This window comes from Hylobates moloch, unplaced genomic scaffold (assembly GCF_009828535.3).
Source record: "Hylobates moloch isolate HMO894 unplaced genomic scaffold, HMol_V3 SCAFFOLD_13, whole genome shotgun sequence".
NCBI classification, from domain to species: domain Eukaryota; kingdom Metazoa; phylum Chordata; class Mammalia; order Primates; family Hylobatidae; genus Hylobates; species Hylobates moloch.
The window spans coordinates 36,106,959-36,127,014 of NW_026652288.1; the positions used below are offsets into that span (position 1 = coordinate 36,106,959).

Here is a 20,056-nt window from a genome sequence, read left to right on the forward strand (position 1 = left end):
TGTGGTTACTCCTCTGGCCTCAGGTCCCAAAGCACACAGGGCTGAGGGAGGAGTGGGGAGGCAGGAGTTCACTATGCAAGGACATGCCAACAAATGGATAGGTATAGAGATGCGGAGGCCTGGCCCCAAGAGGCAGAGTCACAAGCTAGGACACAGTGACTCGGCTGTAGTCGCTGCAGCCCTGTGAGGATGTGGTGCGTGTACACACGCAGACACACTCACACGGGGGGAAACACGGACGGTGCCCCACACTACACAAACATTCGCCTCTCAGAGCCGCCGTGGACACACAGAGACTCCTGCAGGGCCCGTAACACATGGGCTGTGTCATTTGGCAGCAGCTGCAGCCCACATATACACAGATGCAAATAGAGAAAGTGTCAGCCCATCACGTAAACACCACTCAGCCTCGGAGCCTCACTGGGACACAACACGAGCAGAGACTTCAGTAGGGACCTGGCACGACACGGTCATATACAAATATATTCCGTAGGGTCATGGTCGCAACCACCGCACACCAGACACTGATTCAAACAGTGTCATGCACGCACACGCATCACAGCATCAGAGCCCGGACAGGAAATGGATCCCTCAACAGCTACCTCCTCCTCCATGGGGTCACGGTCACAAACAGGTCCAGGGTGCATGTCCACAGTCGGACCTGTCACAGTCCCACCAGACACACCCCACACACAGGTCTGAGACGTCACAACCTCACAGACAGCAGGTCGGTCTTACCCACTCAGTCTGACATCCCACACCCTCCGCCACACACGCACAATTCCAGCCTGGGGAGTCCCACAGGGCCCCACAGATTGCAGTGACCCCGTCACATCACGCCCAGACACACTGTCACACCCAGGGTCCCAGACGGAGCAGACACACCCCCAGGGTGGCAGACGCAGCCCTCACACGCCCAGCCCCAGCTCGTGCCTCGGCCTGAGGACAAGTGCTGGCTGCACACTCGCGGTGTGGTCGGCCTGCCCGACACGCCCTCATGACACACCCCGCCCACCTGCCCCAGGCTGCCGGGCGAGCTGGCACAGCCCCACAGGGCAGGGCGGGGAAACTGTGGGCTCAGCACCTTCCCCTGGCCGCGTGCGCACTGCCCTTGCCCTGCCACCCTGGCACCCAGGCCCGATGGGTGGCTCAGCCCCGTCTGGACAAGTCTGCCCCCGCCTGTGGCCGACCATAGGGGCAGGGCAGGGGGTTTGGGGCTCCCCGCTCCCTCCCCCTGCCCTGCCCCTGCTTCTGCAGGCGACCCGGGGCCACAGAGGGAAGTCGTGGGGGGAGCCTGGGTTCCGGCTGGAGCCCCAGCTTCCTGTCCAGCCCCTGTGGGGCAGGAAGCCGCTGGGGGAGGCCAGCTCAGGCCTTCCTGCCCCCTCCCCCCACCCCCAAGATGCGCCTGGGACCTGGGTCAGCAAGGGGGAGTGGGGAGATTGGGGGGTGAGAGAAAGCCCCTTCCCCCTCAGTCTCTGGACATGCAGAGTATTTGAGGTTCCAGTGTGGATTTGGATTTGTGTGTTCAGGACCTTATTGTGTGTGTGTGATTCCAAGCTTTGTGGTGTGAGTTGCGTCTGGCATGGGTGTTCTGGGGGCCTGTGTGCTGTTTGGTATGGATGGTCTTTTCTGTGTGTGTCCCCAGCACGTGTTAGCTCCGTGTGTTTGTGGCTGCGCTGCATTTCTGGGGTGTGCATCTGCGTTTTGTATTTCTGCTGGGCAAGCTGTTGTATTTTCTGTGGGTTTTATGCTCTGGCACTGTTTGATTCTGCAAGTCGGCCACGTATCTGGGGCATATTGTGTGTCTGATATTTTCCTCAACAACTTTACTGTCCTTCTGGGTGTAAATTTGTGCATTTTTTAGTGTTAAGTTTGACTTGAAATGTGGTGTTTTCTGCATATGTTAATCATCTGTGGGAATGATGTTTCTCCAGGAGAGGGGAGTGTGTGTGTGCATGTGTGTGTAAGACGGGGTCTTGCTCTGTCGCCCAGGCTGGAGTGCAATGGCGCGATCTTGGCTCACTGCAAGCTCCGCCTCCCAGGCTTAAGCCATTCTCCTGCCTCAGCCTCCCGAGTAGATGGGATTACAGGCACCCACAACCATGCCCGGCTAATTTTTGTATTTTTAGTAGAGATGGGGTTTCACCATGTTGGCCAGGCTGGTCTCGAACTCCTGACCTTGTAATCCGCCCACCTCGGCCTCCCAAAGTACTGAGACACAGGCATGAGCCACCGCGCCCGGCCGTGTGTGTGTGTTTCTTACATATGAGGTGGGTGAGTTGTGAGTTGTTTCTGGGTTGCACTGTGATCAGGGCGTGTGTCGCTGGTATTCTGAGCATGTTTGTCTACATGGTGTGCATCCAGCATGCTTTCGGTGGTTCTCGGTGTTTGTGTGTGTGAGGGAGGGCTGTACTTCGGGACTATGTGTCCCCGTCTCAGGGACTGGTGTTCCCAGCCTGTGGGTGCTGTGAGCAGGTGCTAAGGTGGTGTCTGCATGCTGTGTTCCCACATGTAGGCTGGTGACTGCAGTGTGTGGAGTTGTGTGGGTCTGTTTTGCATCATCGTTGAGGGGTGGGTAGATGTGTGTTTGCAAGTAGCTGCAAGTGTGAGTCCGCATTGTGTGCTGGTGTTTTCAGGGGAGGGGGACAGGGTGCGTCCATGAAGCCGCCTGCATCGTGAGCAGCCAGTGCCTGTTGGCCTCCATACCCGACGCAGGCTGTGTCTGCGGCGCGTCCCCTTGCCGGCTGGTGCCACGCTGGCTTGGAGCTGGCTGTGGCAGCAGGCAAGGCAGGGCAGGGCAGGGGCTGTGGTGGGCACTGGATCCACGCCCAGCCTTGGTATAAATATCCCAGGCTGCTGGCGGCTGTGTTTGCTGTGTTTACTCGGCCTCAGCCCCAGCCGGGGGCGGCAGCAGCCCAGCAGGTCCTGGGGGCGGGGGTGACCAGGCCACACAGCACAGACATTTCCTTCTGGCCAGACAGGCCCTGCAACCTTGCTGCCCCCTCCTGCGCCCTTTCTGGGTGGGCGAGAGGCGGTGACCCCTCATTCTGGGTTTCCAGGGGCCGCCAGTGAGGCTCCGACCTGGATATCCCAGCCGGGCTTCCCAGAGTGTGGGAGACAGAGGAGATGGGGGGCACGGGGGACAGGCCAAAACACACAGCAGGGAGAGGGAAAGGGCAAAGTGAGGGGAGGACAGAGCCCCCCAGAGGGAGGCTCCAGCAGAGAAAGGGATGGGGAAACGAGGTGACAGGAGCTGAGAACAGAGATGGAGAATGGCTGGGGACATGGAGTGGAAAAGGTGGGGAGGAGAGGGAGGGAGGGAGGGAGGGAGAGGCATGGGAAAAACAAGGGAGGAGACAGAGGGGAGACGGAAAGTCACGGGGAGACACCGACAGCCAGAGGTGTGGACACAGAACGAGAAGACAGAGCAGTGGCGGCGAGGGAGGAAGGCAGAGGGCTGGAAAGAAATGCAGAGAAGCAGGGAGAAGGGACTGGGGACAGACGGACACAGTGACTGGAGCTGGAGGGGGAAGAGTGTAGGGAGGCAGCTCGCTTTGGCAGGACGCATGGAGGTGTCAGACGTGGGGGGCGGGGTGGCGGCCAGGCCAGCGAGCCAGGCCAGGGCCAGGACGGACAGGAGACACGGGGGTGGGGGCCGGATGCCCACCTAGGGGTTGTCTCCCAGCGGGGCCCGCCCTCCCTGACTCAGCCCTTCCGCCTACCCTGACCCCGGGAGAACTGGGAGGGGGATGGGAGGCACCCGCCCTGGGGGCCCACCACCCCCAGGTCTCAGAGGCAGTGACCAGGGGGTGTGTCGCCCGTCATCCCTACCCCACTCTGTCTCCACCTCTCTTCCTGTCTCCCCATCTAATCCCTGTCCCTGGGACCGGCTCCACCTCTGTCTGTCAGCTAGATGCTCACGTCTTGACCATCTGACTAACCCTAATTCTGACTCAATTTCTGTGTCTCTCATCGCGTTTTAAAAACCTACACAACAAATTTACGTATAGCAAAGTATATCGTAAACAAATTTAATGACCAAATGATAGACTGGTCAAAAATGTGCCTATCACCAAGGGCTAATGCCTTTCCTGTGGCCCAGGCCCTCTGCTCTTAAAAATGGGGCACAAATACAGGCAGGTAAGAGACAGCTCTCATCTTGCACTCTTGGCTTTCTGAGAGGTATGACCCCAAGGTCCTGGAGTCTAGCTGCTGCTTCCTCCTCTGGGAAATAGAGGAGTGATATTGGTAGTGCCTAGCGCATAGCACTGCTGGGACAACTGTGATTTGGGGACTGATCTCCATATCAAGATGCCCTGACCCTGTCTGTGTGCGAGACAGTGGCTATCACGGAGCCCTTGTTAGGCCCGCCTGCCATCTGACCCTTCTCAAACCTTCCCGTCTGAGGACATCTGCATGCACACTTGTCCCTCCAACGCTGTCCCACTCTGGATGGCCCTGACACCTGAGAGGCCAGACAGCCAAGTGGTTTATAGGACCTTTGTGATTCTAGGCCTGGGTTCCTGTTTCATATCTGCCTCTGATGGCTGAGTGGCCTTGAGGAAGCAACATCTTTCTGGGCCTCCCTTGACCCATTGCACTAGTTCACGGGGCCGTCTGAGGATCCAACCCGGTGTCAGGCACTTTGCTCGGGCCTGGCAGAGGACAGAAGCGCTCGGTAGCGGAGGCTTTTGTTCTTTAATAGTCGCTCTGAGCATCTTGTCTGCCTCCATCCAGCTCTCACTTTCCCCGTCTGGCTCTAATTCTGGTCGACCCAGAGGGCACAGCTGAGGCTCGGAGGTCAGGAACCGTGGACTCCAGGAGGCAGTTTTGAGGGTCCCTCAGGCTCGGCCATGGCAGGATACCACCATTCCATCTCAGAGGCATGAGGAGTCCCTAGGCCCCGACTTGCTGACCCTTGGCCTGTGCGCCCCCTCAACAGTGGCCAGGCCCTCCTGTGTGTGTCTGCTGGGGGAGCAGGAGCCGGGTGTGGGGGCATGGGAAGGCGGGACGCCTGGGTTCCCACAGGCCCGGTGGCTGAGTCACCAGGCGGCCATCTGGCTCCCATTAGCCCAGGGCGGCAGGGGGCTCCATGGGGCGGGCCCTGTGGCCAGCTGGGGGCAGGGACGCTGGGGCAGGCTGTGTGTGGGATGACTCAGGACCCATGATAACAGCCTGTGCGCATTTGGGGAGTGTAAACAGGAGAGGGAGAGGAAGGCGGAGGAAGGGAAAATTGTGGTTGGGCAGAGGGGGGCTGGTGGGGCTGAGAGGGGTAGAGTCCCCCCTCCCTCTACACTCAAGCTGGCAGGCCCCGTGATCCACAGCCTGGGTCCTGGGGAGAGAAGACAGCTGCCCCCATCCTCCCTGCCTGGGGTCTCCTCCCTCCCCTGGGGCTGCATTACTCAGTGGTCAGGGTTCTGCTGCCTATAGCAGCCAGGTTTGAGGGAAGGGGGAAGAAGGGGCCCAGAGCCTGGAACGGGGGATCAAAACCCAGAGATAAAGGCTGAGAGACAGATAAGAGAGGGACAGTGACAGCAGAGGCCTAGAGAGGTGGAAATGTACAAGTAGAAAGAAGAGGCCCAGAGTGAGGCAGAAGGAGAGATGAGAACCTAACAGAAGCAAGGAGGCTCTGAGTGTGAGACACAGCGCAGACATAAACAGAGAGGGGGAGACAGACAGCATGGGAGGCAGCTGCGCTGGGGCCTAGGGGTCAGCACCGGAACCAAACTGGCCACTTCCAGCCACGAAAGGCCCTGCCAGCTGGCCTCCGGCAAGGGGAGGACTTTCACCTTGGGCCCTGCGGTGGAGACAGAGCCTAAGGCAGACAGAGGGGGAGAAAGGGAGAGACAGCCAGCCAGAGCACTGGAAAGAGGGAGCGGGGTTAGGGAGAGAGACAGAAAGACAGAAAAAGAGAGAGAAAGAAGCCCAGACAGACACCAAGAAAGACAGAGGCAGGAGACAGGGTGGGAAAGACGAGAAAGATAGGGAACCCCAGAAACAGAGGGGTGGGGGTTGTCTGAGATGAGACTAGACCCAGTGAGATGGTGGTGTGCGTGGGTTGTGGGGCACTGCCCTGATGTCCCCCTACAGAAAGGGTCACTGAGCAGGCCTGGAATCAGCTGCCTTGTTGGGGTCGGGGATGGGGCAGGTGGTGGGAAGGGTGGCGGCCATCAGTCCCCATCCAGCTCTGGGCTGGGTGCATCCTCAGGTTCTTCCTCATCGAAGTACCTCTCCTCCTCATCCCGTGCCACGATGTCGAGGTTGTCGAAGTCGGGGTTGTCGTCTACTGTGCTGCAGGGCGAGGAGGCTGTCAAGGACTGGGTCTCCCTGGGACCCTCGGATGCCCAGGTCAAAGGCCTGGGGCACCCTGATGTCAAAGGCCATGTGCTGGCAGCCGTCAGAGCTGACCCTCCCAAGGGAGATGGTGTTTAAAACTCAAGGAAACATTTTCCAAATCAGAGTTTGCACAAAAACTCTGGGCTGGGCATGGTAGCTCATGCCTGCAATCCCAGCACTATGGGAGGCCAAGGCAGGAAGATGGCTTGAGCCCAGCAGTTGGAGCCCTGGGCAACAAAGGGAGACCCTGTCTCTACAAAAAAATTGAAAAAGTAGCCAGGTGTGGTGGTGAGCACCTGTAGTCCCAGCTTACTCAGTTGGCTGAGGCGGGAGGCTGACTTCAGGCCAGGAGGTCAAGGCTGCGGTGAGCTATGATCAAACCACCACATTCCAGCTTGGGTGACAAAGGAGACCCTGTCTAAAAAAAACCCCAAAGCTCTAGTTTTTCTTAAAAAGCTGTAAAATGTGGCGACACATGGGCTTACATTCTCAAGCAGGCAGTGGCTCTCAAAAAAGAACTACTTGGGGGTGATTTTGCCCCCACGGCATTTTGACGTTTTGACGTCATCACTGGGGGCTTGCTACTGCCCTCCAGTGGATAGAGGCCGGGATCAGCCAGAGCTGACCACAGGCCGGACAGCTGCCTATGCTCTAAGGCAGCAAGTAAACCCAGTAGCACTCACTTGGGTCGCCAAGCCTAGCTTGATTTGGCCACTCAGAGATCTCCTACCCCCTTGCGACCCCTTGCGACTGCTCCAGCCCCTTCTGCCCCTCGGTGCTGCTGGGGGCTCTGGCACCTACTATGGCCTCTGCCAGGAATGCTCCTCCCACTTCCAGCAGGCCTTTGCTGTCAGCCCCTCAGAGAGGCCCTCCCTAGCCACCCTGTCACTCTCCTCCCACTGCTTCACTTTTCCTCATGGCCCCATCACCATGAAGTGCTAGAAAATTCTAGATCATCCTCACTAGAGTGGGACCCCTCTCCAGGCAGGGAAGCCTTTCGTTGGTTTTGGTCCCCGCCTTATCCCCAGAGCCTGTGGACATCACAGACGCTCAGCACATGCCAACTGAATGCACGGATGGGGGACACATCGGGGCCACTGCTGCCCTCCTGAGGCAACACACTGTGGTCCCTGCCGACCCCAATTTCCTCTTGGGCCCTGGCTTGGGAACAGCAGTGATGCCTGCTGAATGAGGGTCCCCATGGTCCAGGCCCCCTGCTCACCACTTTGCGTGCAGGAACTGGGGCTCTGAGCAGGCCTGGCTGGCTGCAAGTGGAGCAGCCAGATTCCATTCAAGAGCCAGGGATCCCAGAACGGGAGGAGGCTCCGGTGACCATGGCTGGGCCCCACGGCAGAGGCAATCACAATTCCCACTTTCCTGATGAGCCCACCTCAGGACGGACGTAGGATCCGCTTATGTGTGGTCACACATTTCACATGTCATCGGGGCTGGATGTGAAACCAAGGAGGGTCCTCTGCTGCTAGGCCCAGTGTTTGGGACCACAAGGCAAAACTACCTTAAATGATAAAACCAATCTTTGACTGACATATCACTCTCCTTTTGTGATGTGACACATCACAGAGTGAAACATCACTCTGCTTTTCCAAAGCAGGTGGCCCACGTGTCTCAGCCCTGGGGTGCTACTGGAGAAATGAACAACTGTTAACTGTGGGGGCAGCCAGTGCAGGCCCCTCCATGCCGGACATGAACCTTGCCAGGGGTTACTTCCTGCAGCATGAGGAGGTTCCAAGGTGAAGCGGAAGAGGTTGGGCTTCCTAGGGAGACTTGGGGAGGTTGGGGTAGTAGCCTCTGCCATTGTCAGGAGGGCAGTGTTTCAGGGTTTCATTGATACTGAGCTATATGTCATCCTTGTCCACCCCCTGCCTTAGAGGTGAGGAGACTGAGGGTCTGAGATGGACAAGGCTAGTTCAAGGTCACTCACCCTCTTCCTTTGGCTGTTCAACCCCACATCCTGGAACTGTTTTGGGACTTTCTAGCTCCACAAAGGGAGGCCCCCACAGCTTGGTAAGGGCTCTGCATGTGACCAAAGGCCGTGAGATGCTGGGCTGGGGGATGGGGAGGTGGGGGCACAGGAGTACCTGTAGTCAAAGTCCCCGTCCTTGCCATCTAGGAAGCGCTGGTGCATGCGGCTGGTGAACTCCTCTCGCAGGATCAGCCTCTCCTCCGAGTCAGGAACCCAGGCCTCCGAGTCCTTGCCTGACCTCTGGTCTGCAGAGGGAGAGCAGAGGGGGTGTGAATGCGGGTGCACTCGGGCAGGCACTGAGCACAGAGTCCACAGAGAGCTGCTGCTCCTGTGCCCAGCCTTGTGCTGGGTAGCTCTGGGAACACAGTAGTGACAGAGATGGCCCTGGTCCCTGCCCTCCAGGGACATGCATAAAACATGACCATATAGTGCTCTGGAGACTGTATCCTCGGGTCAGGATCTGAGACCTGAAGGGTGGGAGGAGAGGCATTCCTGGCAGAGGGAACGGCCTGACCAGACCTGGAGGCAAGGTGTCATTTGGTGCCTCAGAGTGGGGGATGGGGATGCTGCAGCGGTTGGAAGGGCACACACACAGAGAGTCAGGCCGGGCAGGGGAGGGACACAATGTCAGCTTTTGCAGGTTGGCGGCCCAGCCTGCTGCCATGAAGTGGAGACAGACAGGCCTGGGGCTGGGGTGTCTGGAATCTGGGGTCTCCCTGCTACTGACCCTCACCTTCCTCATCACTGTCCTCCTCCTCTTCCTCTTCCTCCAAGCAGGCCTCCTCCTCCTCCTGCTGTTGGAGCAGACGCTGCTGTAGCTCCCGCTCCTCGTAGGACTGGAGCAGCAAGTTGGAGAGCGGGCAAGCAGGTCTCCCGGGGGACCCGGGCTTGGGGGGCTGGTGGGTTGGGGTGCGGGCACTGAGCTCCTCCTGGGTGAGGTACTGCCCGATGTACTGCTCGTATAGCAGGGGGGCCCGGAATCGCATCTGCTCATCACTGAAGTACTCGCCCCCTGCACAGAGGAGAGACAGGGTGGGCATGGGGTGAGCGACTGAGCAGACGTGTCCATGTGGGTATGTGTGTGATCATGCTTGTGGGATGATGTGCATACACAGTCCAAGTGTGTGTATGCACACATTCAAAAACACAGGAAAACATGCAGGCGCCTGAGGCGTGCGCGTGAATACTCATGCAGGCGCCTGAGGCCGTGTGCGCAAGCACTCATGCAGGCACCTGAGGTCATGTGCATGTGATTACTTGTGCAGGCGCCTGAGTGTGTGTATGTGGCCCGGCCTCTGTCTTCCTGTGTATTCATGTATTCATGCATCCAAGCATGCGTGTACACGGGCAGACCTGGCTACATCCTGGTCTCTGAGGCTCTGACGGTCTGGAGCTCGTGTACAATTGTGTCCAGGCACGATGTGCAAGCTCCTGCCCATGGACGTGTGCGTGGCCCATGTACACACACATGTCCTGTGAGGCCCAGCATATGCCCACGGACACCTGTCTGTCTGGGTGTCAGCATGCAGGACAATGCAGCAGAGGTTGTGTGTCTCTAGGTTGTGTGCCTGTTTGTGGGGCCCCAGTCTGGCTGGCAGTGGACACGCCTTCACTGTGGGGCGTGTATGTGCGTACATCCATGTGGATCTGGCATGTGTGTGCAAGGGATCAGGTCAGGTGGGGCTTCTGCCTGTGTATCCCTGGGAAAGCCTCCTGGTGGTGGAAGGCCCTAGATCCGTCCTCTCTCGAGTGCTCCTCTATGCAGCAACCCCTCAGGTGGGCCTGGCTTCCCCACTACCCCAAAACCTGAGTTCCCTGCATCACCCCTGGCTGCCTGTTCCTGCAGGAGCTACTCTGTCTCTCAGATAACAGTTAAACCTGCCCTGGTCCCTCCCCTCCACTGGTCCTAGCCCTGTCTTCAGAGCCCAGGGCAAAGAAACTGCTCGGACTCCTGGCCTCTGCAGCACCATAGGCTGTGACTGTCCCTGTCCTGCTCAGCTTCCCCACTCCTGCCAGCTCTCTTGCCCCCAGCTGTTTGTGGCATCCTCTAGCAGCTTCAGTTTTTTGAGATGGAGTCTCACTCTGTTGCCCAGGCTGGAATGTAGTGGCATGATCTTGGCTAACTCTAACTGCAACCTCCACCTCCCAGGTTCAAGTGATTCTCCTGCCTCAGCCTCCTGAGTAGCTGGGATTACAGGCAGTGCCTGGCTAATTTTTTTGTATTTTTAGTAGAGACAGGGTTTCACCATGTTGGCCAGGCTGGTCTTGAACTCCTTATCTCAAGTGATCTGCCTGCCTCGGCCTCCCAAAGTGCTGGGATTACAGGTCTGAGCCACTGTGCCCAGCCTCTAGCAGATTCAGTTTCTATCCCTCCTTCTCCCCAACTTGGATTATCACCCACCCAGGCTCTGGATCTCTCCCCATCTCTTCCTTTATCTCCATCTTTCTATCTTTCCTGCTTTTTTCAGTTTCTGTCACCTACCCCCACCTCATTCATCTTTTTTTTTTTTTTGGCAACCTCCACCTCCCAGATTCACGTAATTCTCCTGCCTCAGCCTCCCAAGTAACTGAGATTAGTTGCCTGCCACCACACGTGGCTAATTTTTTTGTATTTTTACCAAAAAATGGGGCTTTACCATGGGGTTTCACCATGTTGGCCAGGCTGCTGTGGAACTCCTGACCTCAGGTCCACCCCCACCTCGCCCTCCCAAAGTGCTAGAATTACAGGCTTGAGTGACTGTGCCCGGCCCATCTTCCTTCTGTCTTCATCCTCATTTCCATATCTGTGTTTCACTTTTTTTTTTTTTTTTTTTTTTTTTTGAGACAAGGTCTGGCTTTATCGCCCAGGCTAGAGCTTAGCGGTGGGATCTCAGCTCACACAACTTCCACCTCCCAGGCTCAAGCAATTCTCCCACCTCAGCCTTCTGAGTAGCTAGGGCGCCACCACACCCAGCTAATTTTTGTATTTTTTGTAGAGACAGCATTTCACCATGTTGCCCAGGCTGGTCTTGAACTCATGAGCTCAAGTAATCTGCCCACCTTGACCTCCCAAAGTGCTGGGATTACAGGCATAAGCCATCATGCCCAGCCTCTCTCTCTTTCTCTATGAACCTCTCTATAACTTGTGCCTTCTCCCTAATGAAAACTTAACTCACTCTCTGCTTCATTCACTCTCATCTTTTAACTTTGGTTCTGGTGTTGTGGTCACAAGGATGCTTTTAATTATGTGACGGTCGAAAAGCTATCTTTTTTTTCCTTCATGGTTTTCACAGTGTGTCTTGTTCAGAAGGCTTCTGTGTCCCCAAGGTCATGTACATACTCCTTTTGGTTTCCCCTGATGCCTTTGTATATGGTATGAGGTAGGGATCTCATGTTTTGTTCCTTAGGTATGACCAATTATCACAGCACTGTGTACTGTGTCCTCAGCCTACCAATCTGAAATGCCACTTCTGACATCTACTAAATTCTGATCGATTCTTATTGTCTGTCCCATTCTCTTCCCTGGACCCCTGTCTGTCTCTCCCCCTTACTTTACATTTCTATCTCAGTCTCTTCCTGTGTCCCTGTCTCTGTCTCAAAACTTCTCTCCCAGGATCTCTGTCTCTGTTTCTGCTCTTGTATTCTTTTCTCTAATTCACTCTGCCTCAGTCTCCCCTCCCTCCCCATCTGTGCCCACTCTCGCCCATCTGGCCTCCACACCTTGGATCAGCTCTCGCAGGGCAGCATAGCGCCGGTTACGCAGGCGGGTACGCAGGGTGCGGGGCCGGGCAGTGCCCTGCTGGGCCACCTCAGCACAGTAGAAGTCTGCACGGTGGTCGCCACGCACGTGGCCAAAGCAGGCCAGGTGCTCCTCACGGAGGCCTGTGCGGAAGCGCTCCAGGAACACCAGTGGCTTCTCGTGGTACAGCTGGGCCAGGATGGCCACTTTCTCACGCTCTGTCAAGTCGGGTTCACCCTGCTGCTGGCTGCAAACAGGCAGGCGGCTGGCGGCTACAGCGTGCAGCATAGCACTCACTGCTGCATTTTCAGTCCTGGAAGTGTCACTGTCCAGGGCCACTGATGTTGCCTCAGCTGCTTCCACTTTGTCCTGGGGTTTAGATGGGACTGGTGTCTGGCTCAGCTCACCCCAGTGCCCAGGTCCAGGCTCTGTGCAGCCTGAGGAAAGGAGGGATTTGTTAGTTCAGAGATGGGAGTGTGGGAAGGGACTGGGGGCTTAGTCACTCACTCAGCTCACATTTACTGGGCACCGACTATATTATGGGCACTGTTCTGGGCACTAGAGAAACCACAGTGAGCAAAAGTTGACATTTCAGTAGGGGACACAAACAATTAGCAACATAATTACCGAAAACATAATGTGTTAGGTGTTTCCTGGAGTTATGCGGAAAAATAAAGAGGGAAGGAGGAGGGAAGGAGGTGGAGGAGGCTGCAATTTTATTTTATTTTCGAGACAGGGTCTTGCTTTGTCACCCAGGCTGGAGTGCAGGGTGCAATCACAGCTCACCGCAGCCTTGACCTCCTGGGCTTGAGCGATCCTCCCATCTCAGCCTCCCTTGTACCTAGGACCACAGGCATATACCACCACGCCTGTGTAATTTTTAAATTTTTTGTAGAGACAGGGTATTGACATGTTACTCAGGCTGGTCTCGAACTCCAGGACTCCAGCAATCCTCCTGCCTTGGCCTCCCAAAGTGCTGGGGAATAAAGGTGTAAGCCACTGTGACTGGCCTATTTTTACTTGTTTTTAGAGATAAGGCCTTGCTCCATTGCCGGGCTGGAGTGCAATGGCACAACCATGGTTCACTGTAACCCTGAACTCCTGGACTCAAGCAATCCTCCCACCTCAGCCTCCTGAGCAGCCAGGACTACAGGCATGCACTACCATACTCAGTTAATCTTTAAATTTTTTTTTTTTTCTTTCTTTCTTTTTTTTTTATTGGAGTTTTGCTCTTGTTGCCCAGGCTGGAGTGCAATGGCGTGAGATCTGCCCACTGCAACTGCCGCCTCCTGGGTTCAAGTGATTGCGGTTGGTGCCTCAGCCTCCCAACTAGCCGGGATTACAGATGCAAGCCATAATGCCTGGCTAATTTTTGTATTTTTAGTAAAGACAGTGCTATGTTGGCTAGGCTGGTCTCCAACTCCTGACCTCAGGTGATCCACCCCCCTTCGGCCTCCCAAAGTGCTGGGATTACAGGTGTGTGCCACTGCACCCTGCCAATCTTTTTTTTTTTTTTTTTTTTTTGAGACGGAGTCTCGCTCTTTCGCCCAGGCTGCAGTGGAGCAATCTTGATTCACTGCAACCTCCGCCTCGGGTTCAAGCAATTCTCTGCCTCAGCCTCCTGAGCAGCTGGGATTACAGGTGCCTGCCACCATGCCCGGCTAATTTTTGTATTTTTAGTAGAGACAAGGTTTCACCATCTTGGCTGTGCTGGTCTGGAACTCCTGACCTCGTGATCCACCCCCCCCCTCCGCCCTTTGGCCTCCCAAAGTGCTGGGATTACAGGTGTGTGCCACCGCACCCTGCCAATCTTTTTTTTTTTTTTTTTTTTTTTTTGAGATGGAGTCTCGCTCTTTCGCCCAGGCTGCAGTGGAGCAATCTCGATTCACTGCAATCTCTGCCTCGGGTTCAAGCAGTTCTCTGCCTCAGCCTCCCAAGCAGCTGGGATTACAGGTGCCTGCCACCATGCCCAGCTAACTTTTGTATTTTTGGTAGAGACAGGGTTTCACCATCTTGGCCGTGCTGGTCTCGAACTCCTGACCTCGTGTTCCACCCGCCTCGGCCTCCCAAAGTGCTGGGATTACAGGTGTGAGCCACCACGCCCAGCCTGCACTCTACCAATCTTTAAATTAAAAAAAAAAAAAAAGTTTCAGTAAAGACAAGGTCTCACTAGGTTGCCCACAGTGGTCTCAATCTCTTGAGGTCAGGCAATCCTCCCACCTTGATCTTCCAAAGTGCTGGAATTACAAGCGTGCACCACTGGACCCGGCCTAATTTTAATTTTTTTTGGTAGAGACAGGGTCTTGCTGTGTTGCCCAGGCTGGTCTTGAACTCCTGGCCTCAAGTGATCCTCCTGCCTCAGCCTTCCAAAGTGCTGAGATTACAGTGTAAACCACCATGCCTGGCCAAGGCTGCAATTTTAAATGGAAGGCTCAGAGAAGGCTTTGCCAAAAAAGGGACATTTGATAGAGACCTCAGGTGGTGAGGGATTAAGCCATGAGATCTCTTGGAAAAGAGAATTCCAGGCAGAGGGAACAACTACTGCAAAGGCCCTGAGGCGTGACTTATTGATCCACTCAATTCTTTAAATCGTTAATACATTTGCTAATTTGTTTACTCATTCATTCACTCTCTCATGCATTCATGCGTTCACCCAACCACTCTTTAATAACTCTAAATCTTAGGCTGGACGCGGTGGCTCGTGCCTGTAATCCCAGCACTTTGGGAGGCTGTGGCAGGTGGATCACCTGAGATCAGGAGTTCAAGACCAGCCCGACTAACTGGGAGAAACCCCATCTCTACTAAAAATACAAAATTAGCTGTTGTGGCACATGCCTGTAATCCCAGCTACTCGGGAGGCTGAGGCAGGAGAATAGCTTGAACCTGGGAGGCAGAGGTTGCGGTGAGCCAAGATCGTGCCATTGCACTCCAGTCTGGGCAACAAGGGCAAAACTCTAAAAAAAAAACCAAAAAACTAAATCTCTGAGAGGCCCTAAGTCAGGCAATGCTGAGGATCCATAGGATGAATCCAGTCCAGCTCCTGCCCTCAGGGAGCACCCAGTCTGATGTGGGAGACAGTCAGGATCAACAATAATACGGGCAAAGAAAACAGGAAAGCTGGCTGGGCACCGTGGCTCATGCCTGTAATCCAGCACTTTGGGAGGCCGAGGTGGGCAGATCACTTGAGGCCACAAATTTGAGACCAGCCTGGCCAACATGGTGAAACCCTGCCTCTACTAAAAATACAAAAATCAGCTGGGCATGGTGGTGGGTACCTGTAATCCCTGCTACTCAGGAGGCAGAGGCACAAGAATCGCTTGAACCCAGGAGGCAGAGGTTGCAGTGAGCCGAGATCAGCCATTGCACTCCAGCCTGGGTGACAGAGTGAAGACTCTGTCTCAAGAAAACAGGAAAGTGGAGCGCTGGGCAAACCTTGGTGGGACTTGTTTCCCAAGAGCGGAGGAAGCAAGCCTGCGGCAAGCAGGAAATACGTGAAAACAGAATATAGAGACAACTTTAGGCAGCGTGGCTGGGTTGGGGAGAAGAGAAGTCACAGGTGACATTACATGTGTTGTGTGTATCAGGGAGGATTTAAATCACTGATGCAGCTGAAGACTGAGCTGGACAAGGGCAGGGGCTGTGGAGGAAGGAACAGGATCATGAGTGAGCGAATCAGAAAGATGTCAGGAGGCTGAGTGGAGGAGCCATGGGGCTGACGTGCTGGGAAGTAAGGGAAGCATCCAGGGGAATGGTCCGACTGCTGCTACATAGGCCTCCAGACTCCTCAGGAGAGAAATGTTAGGCTGGAGACAGAGCTGTGGGTGTCATCAGGGTCAAGACAAGAACCAAAGCCAAGAGAAATGAGAGGTAGGGATTGGGGAGGGCATGGGGGAGTGCGAGAGGGATGAGAAGAGGGTCCAGGAAAAAGCGCTGCACAGATGCGGGGAGGGGATGCCTCTGAAGCTAAAAACTGGCTGTGCAAAAGATAGCTACATCTTAATCCCTGGAGCCCATTAATGTTACCTTAAAAAAAAAAAAAAGAGGCCGGTTGCAATGGCTCACCCCTGTAATCCCAGCACTTTGGGAGGCCGAGGTGGGTGGATCACTTGAGGTCAGGAGCTCAAGACCAGCTTGGCCAACATGGCGCTCTACCAAAAATACAAAAAATTAGCCGGGTGGCGCACTCCTGTAGTCCCAGGTACTCAGGAGGCTGAGGTAGGAGAATTGCTTGAACTCCGGAGGCAGAGGTTGCAGTGAACCGAGATCACGTACTCCAGCCTGGTCAACAGAGCGAGACTTCGTCTTAAAAAAAAAGATGGCAATGTCAAAAGGGGAAGCAGAGATTGGAGTGATGTAGCCACATGCCAAGGAATTCCAGAAACCACCACTGGCTGGAAGAGGCAAGAAATGAGTTTTCTCCCAGAGCCTGTGGGGGAGCACGACCCTGCAGACACCTGGATTTCAGTTCAGCAACACTGACTTCAGCCTTCTGCCCTTGAGAACTACGAGAGAATAAAGTTCTGTTGTTTGAAGTCATGCAGTTTGTGGTACTTTGTTACAGCACCCCGGGAAACAAAGTCAGGCTGAGAAAGAGCAGCCTGAGAGACAGGCAGGAAATCAGGCACTATGGTGTCGCTGAAGCCAAAGGAAAACATGCAAAAAGGATGGAAGGGTCAACAGCATTTAATTCTAGTCCAGTCTAGTAAGAAAAAAAAACCTGAATGGGCCAAGTGTGGTGGCTCACACCTGTAATCCCAGCACTATGGGAGGCTGAGGCAGGAGGATCTCTTGGGGTCAGAAGTTCGAGGCCAGCCTGGCCAACATGGTGAAGCCCCATCTCTACTAAAAATACACAAAATTAGATAGGCATGGTGGCGGGCACCTGTGATCCCAGCTACTTGGGAGGCTGAGGCACGGGAATCACTTGAACCTGGGAGGCGGAGGTTGCAGTGAGCTGAGATCATGCCACTGCACTCCAGCCTGGGCAACAGAGTGAAACTCTCTCAAAAAACAAACAAACAAAAAATAACCTGAATGGGGTGACTGGACTGAACAACATGGGGAAAGTCAGTGCAGACCCTAATCAGAGCAGTTTCTTAGGAGAAAAGTCAGACAGTCGTCAGCAGGAGACGAGGAAATGGAGACCAAGTGTACATGACTCTCTGAAGGAGATAGATGGGGCCAGGAGACAGATTTTTTCTTTTTCTTGAAACAGGGTCTTGCTCTGTTGCTCAGACTGGAATACAATAGTGCAAACACAGCTCACTGCAGCTTTGACCTCCTGGGCTCAAGTGATCCTCCCGCCTCAGCCTCCTGAGTAGCTGGGACCACAGGAATGCACCATCAAACCTGTCTAATTTTTTTTTTTTTTTTTTTTTTTGAGACAGAGTTTTGCTCTGTTACCCAGGCTAGAGTACAGTGGTGCAATCTCTGCTCACTGCAACCTCTACCTCCCGGGTTCAAGTGATTCCAATTGGTGCCTCAGCCTCCCGAGTAGCTGGGATTACAGGCACACACCACGACGCCTGGCTAATATTTGTATTTTTAGTAGAGACGGGATTTCGCTATGTTGGCTAGGCTGGTCTCCAACTCCTGACCTGAGGTGATCTTCCTGCCTCCGCCTTCCAAAATGCTGCGATTACAGGTGTGAGCCACCGGGCCCGGTCTTAATTTTTAAATTTTTTGTAGAGATGGGGTCTGGCTATGTTGCCAGTGCTGGTCTCAAACTCCTGGGCTCAAGTCTCACTCTGTTGCAGAGGCTGGAGTGCAGTGGTGTAATAATCTTAGGTCACTGCAATCTCAAAGGATTCGAGTGACACTTCCACCTTAGTCTCCTGAGTAGCTTGTCCTAGCTACTCCCTAGCCACCAGGCCTGGCTAATTTTTAAATATTTATAGAGATCAGGTTTCTCTCTCTTGCCCAGGCTGGTCTCAAACTCCTGGGCTCAAGCAACCCTCCTGCTTTGGCCTCCCAAAGTGCTGGGATTACAAGTGGGAGCCACTGCACCCGGCCTTAAGACTTTTTTTAGGTTAAATTTTTTATTTTTAGAAAATTTCAAACATACACAAAAGTAGAAAGTACAACAACACCTCTCCCCCTACCTCCATATACCAATCATCTCCATCTGGCTTCTACAATTACCAATTCTTGGCCAGTGGTGTTTGAGCCACGCTTCCAACCACACCTCACCCGACATCGGATTACTTTGAAGGTTGTGGGAAAGCACAGAAATTGAGTAAGGACTTTGAAAGGAGCCTGGCTGGATTTTCGACTTTGGGGGAAACGGGAGTTACAATGAAATGAGGGAATCGTTAGATTGGAATAAGTTTGCATGAGGCAGGTAGAAGTTTGGCCTGGAAAGGTAGGAGGATTCGTCTAGAGCAAGGGAAGGCTCAGCTTGGTATAGGGAAGGAGGTAATTTGAGAAGGGCTAGTCTGAGGCAATGCAGGAATTAGGCCGGGGTAGAGAGGTTTCTGTTAATTTGAGAGTTAGCCTGGTAAGGAAATGAGTTAGGGACACGGAAAGGATTGGTCTGGAATTGGGAAGAGGTTAATTTCGGGGGGAAGGAATGGAGGAAAAGGAGGTCAACCCGCGACAAGGGAGGGAATAATCTGGGCAAAGTGGTGAAGAGGACCGGTAAAGCCGAGGGGGGCGGGTGTCCCCCTAAAACGAGTCCTCCTTCGCGTTCCTGGGGGAATCATTTCCTAGAGACACCGCAGCCGCACCCACCCGCCGCCTCCGCGTGACCAAGATCTCACCCTTATCTGGTTCCTTCGCCGCCGCCGCCGTCGCCACGGCCTCCATCCTGATTCTCTCGGACTTGTCAACAGCCCGGCGGGCCCCGCACACCAACCTCCGGCCCACGCACGCAAGAGACACTTTCTCCTGAGAATGTTCCGGGTCTGGGTGCACCGCTACGCCCAAGCACCGAAGTTCCGGGCCTAAGGCGGACGTTGCATTGCGCATGCGTGCCTTTCTCGGGCTCCGCCCTCCGCAGCCAGGAAGGAAAGGGGCTCCCCAGAGAGTGAGAGACCCTTAAACCTCTGCTGTCAGTCAGTAGGAACCAGAACCATTGTTCGTTTGTTCACTGCTGTGACTCCAGCTCCCAGCGTGCTTAATTTTGGGATGGATGGTTAAAGGGCTGTCCCCCGGAGCCTGGAGCCGTCATACTCTGAGGGTTCGTGCTCTCGTTTAGACCCCCGCTTGTCCGTTTCCTTTCTTCATCCCTTCAGGAATTCAGGAATATTTACTAAGCCTTGACTCTTTTTTTTTTTTTTTTTTGAGGCAGGGTCTCGCTTTGTCGCCCAGACGAATGCAGTGGCGCGATCACAGTTCACTGTAACCTCACATTCCTGTGCTCAAGTGAGCCTCCTGTCTCAGCCTTTGGAGTAGTTGGGATTACAGGGGCGCACAACCGCGCCCGGCTAATTTTTTAAATTTTTTTTGTAGAGCCAGGGGTCCCACTTGTTGCCCAGGCTAGTCCCCAACTCCTGGCCTCAAGCAATCCTCCCGCTTCAGCCTCTCAAAATGCTGGGATTGCACGCGTGAGCCACCAGCCTGGCTTACTTCCGTCATCATACCCTGTCTCTGGCTGGCATGAGATGGGTGGTGAGTTAGAACTTCCCATTTTGTGTTCCCAGGACCTGGAGGAAATCTGCAGGTGTGAAACAAGCCAACTGTGGTCCTTATTTCCCTATGGGATGGGTGGGGCTGTATTTAGGTGTTACCAGCAGAGTAGACAGACATGTCACCAGTAGGCACTCAGTGGCCAGGGCTTTGATGGATCCAGAGGGCCGAGGGAGCTGTCCACCCCAGGCTGGAGGGTCAAGGAAGCCTTCTTTCTAGGAGGGGACCCTCAAGCTAAGACCTGAAGAACGAGTAGGAGCTGGGTTAAGAGGAAGGTAGGGGAAAGAGTCTTGAGGATGGCAGGTATGGACGGTTCTGGTTGCTGCAAGCACTTCAGTACGGTCAGGGCATAGGAAAGGAGCTCTAACTTGAAAGCTATGATTGGGCTGTGG

The 20,056-nt window shown here is 54.7% G+C and overlaps 1 protein-coding gene across 2 annotated transcripts; it reads right to left on the reverse strand.

The window, feature by feature from the left end:
• Nucleotides 1-4,017: 4,017 nt before the first annotated feature.
• Nucleotides 4,018-18,981, reverse strand: CCDC97 (coiled-coil domain containing 97). 2 transcript variants are annotated; one of them, XM_032172837.2, is made up of 5 exons: nucleotides 18,797-18,981; nucleotides 12,020-12,475; nucleotides 9,054-9,332; nucleotides 8,436-8,565; nucleotides 4,018-6,291 (listed from the first exon to the last, which is right to left on the reverse strand). In XM_032172837.2, exons 1-5 carry the CDS (start codon nucleotides 18,840-18,842, stop codon nucleotides 6,171-6,173), a joined length of 1,032 nt encoding a protein of 343 aa, XP_032028728.1. In that variant the 5' UTR covers nucleotides 18,843-18,981; the 3' UTR covers nucleotides 4,018-6,170. The 2 variants fall into 2 exon arrangements, with proteins under 2 accessions (XP_032028728.1, XP_058282846.1); XM_058426863.1 differs by lacking the exon at nucleotides 18,797-18,981 and adding an exon at nucleotides 18,180-18,720.
• Nucleotides 18,982-20,056: the final 1,075 nt, after the last annotated feature.

Coding starts and splice junctions, on each gene's coding strand:
- CCDC97 (XM_058426863.1), bottom strand. CDS start 18,234: ATGTCGGGTGAGGTGTGGTTGGAAGCGTGGCTCAAACACCACTGGCCA. Junction 8,566..9,053: donor GGAGGACAGTGATGAGGAAG/GTGAGGGTCAGT, acceptor CTCCCTCTGCAG/ACCAGAGGTCAGGCAAGGAC. Junction 6,292..8,435: donor GACGGGGACTTTGACTACAG/GTACTCCTGTGC, acceptor CTCGCCCTGCAG/CACAGTAGACGACAACCCCG.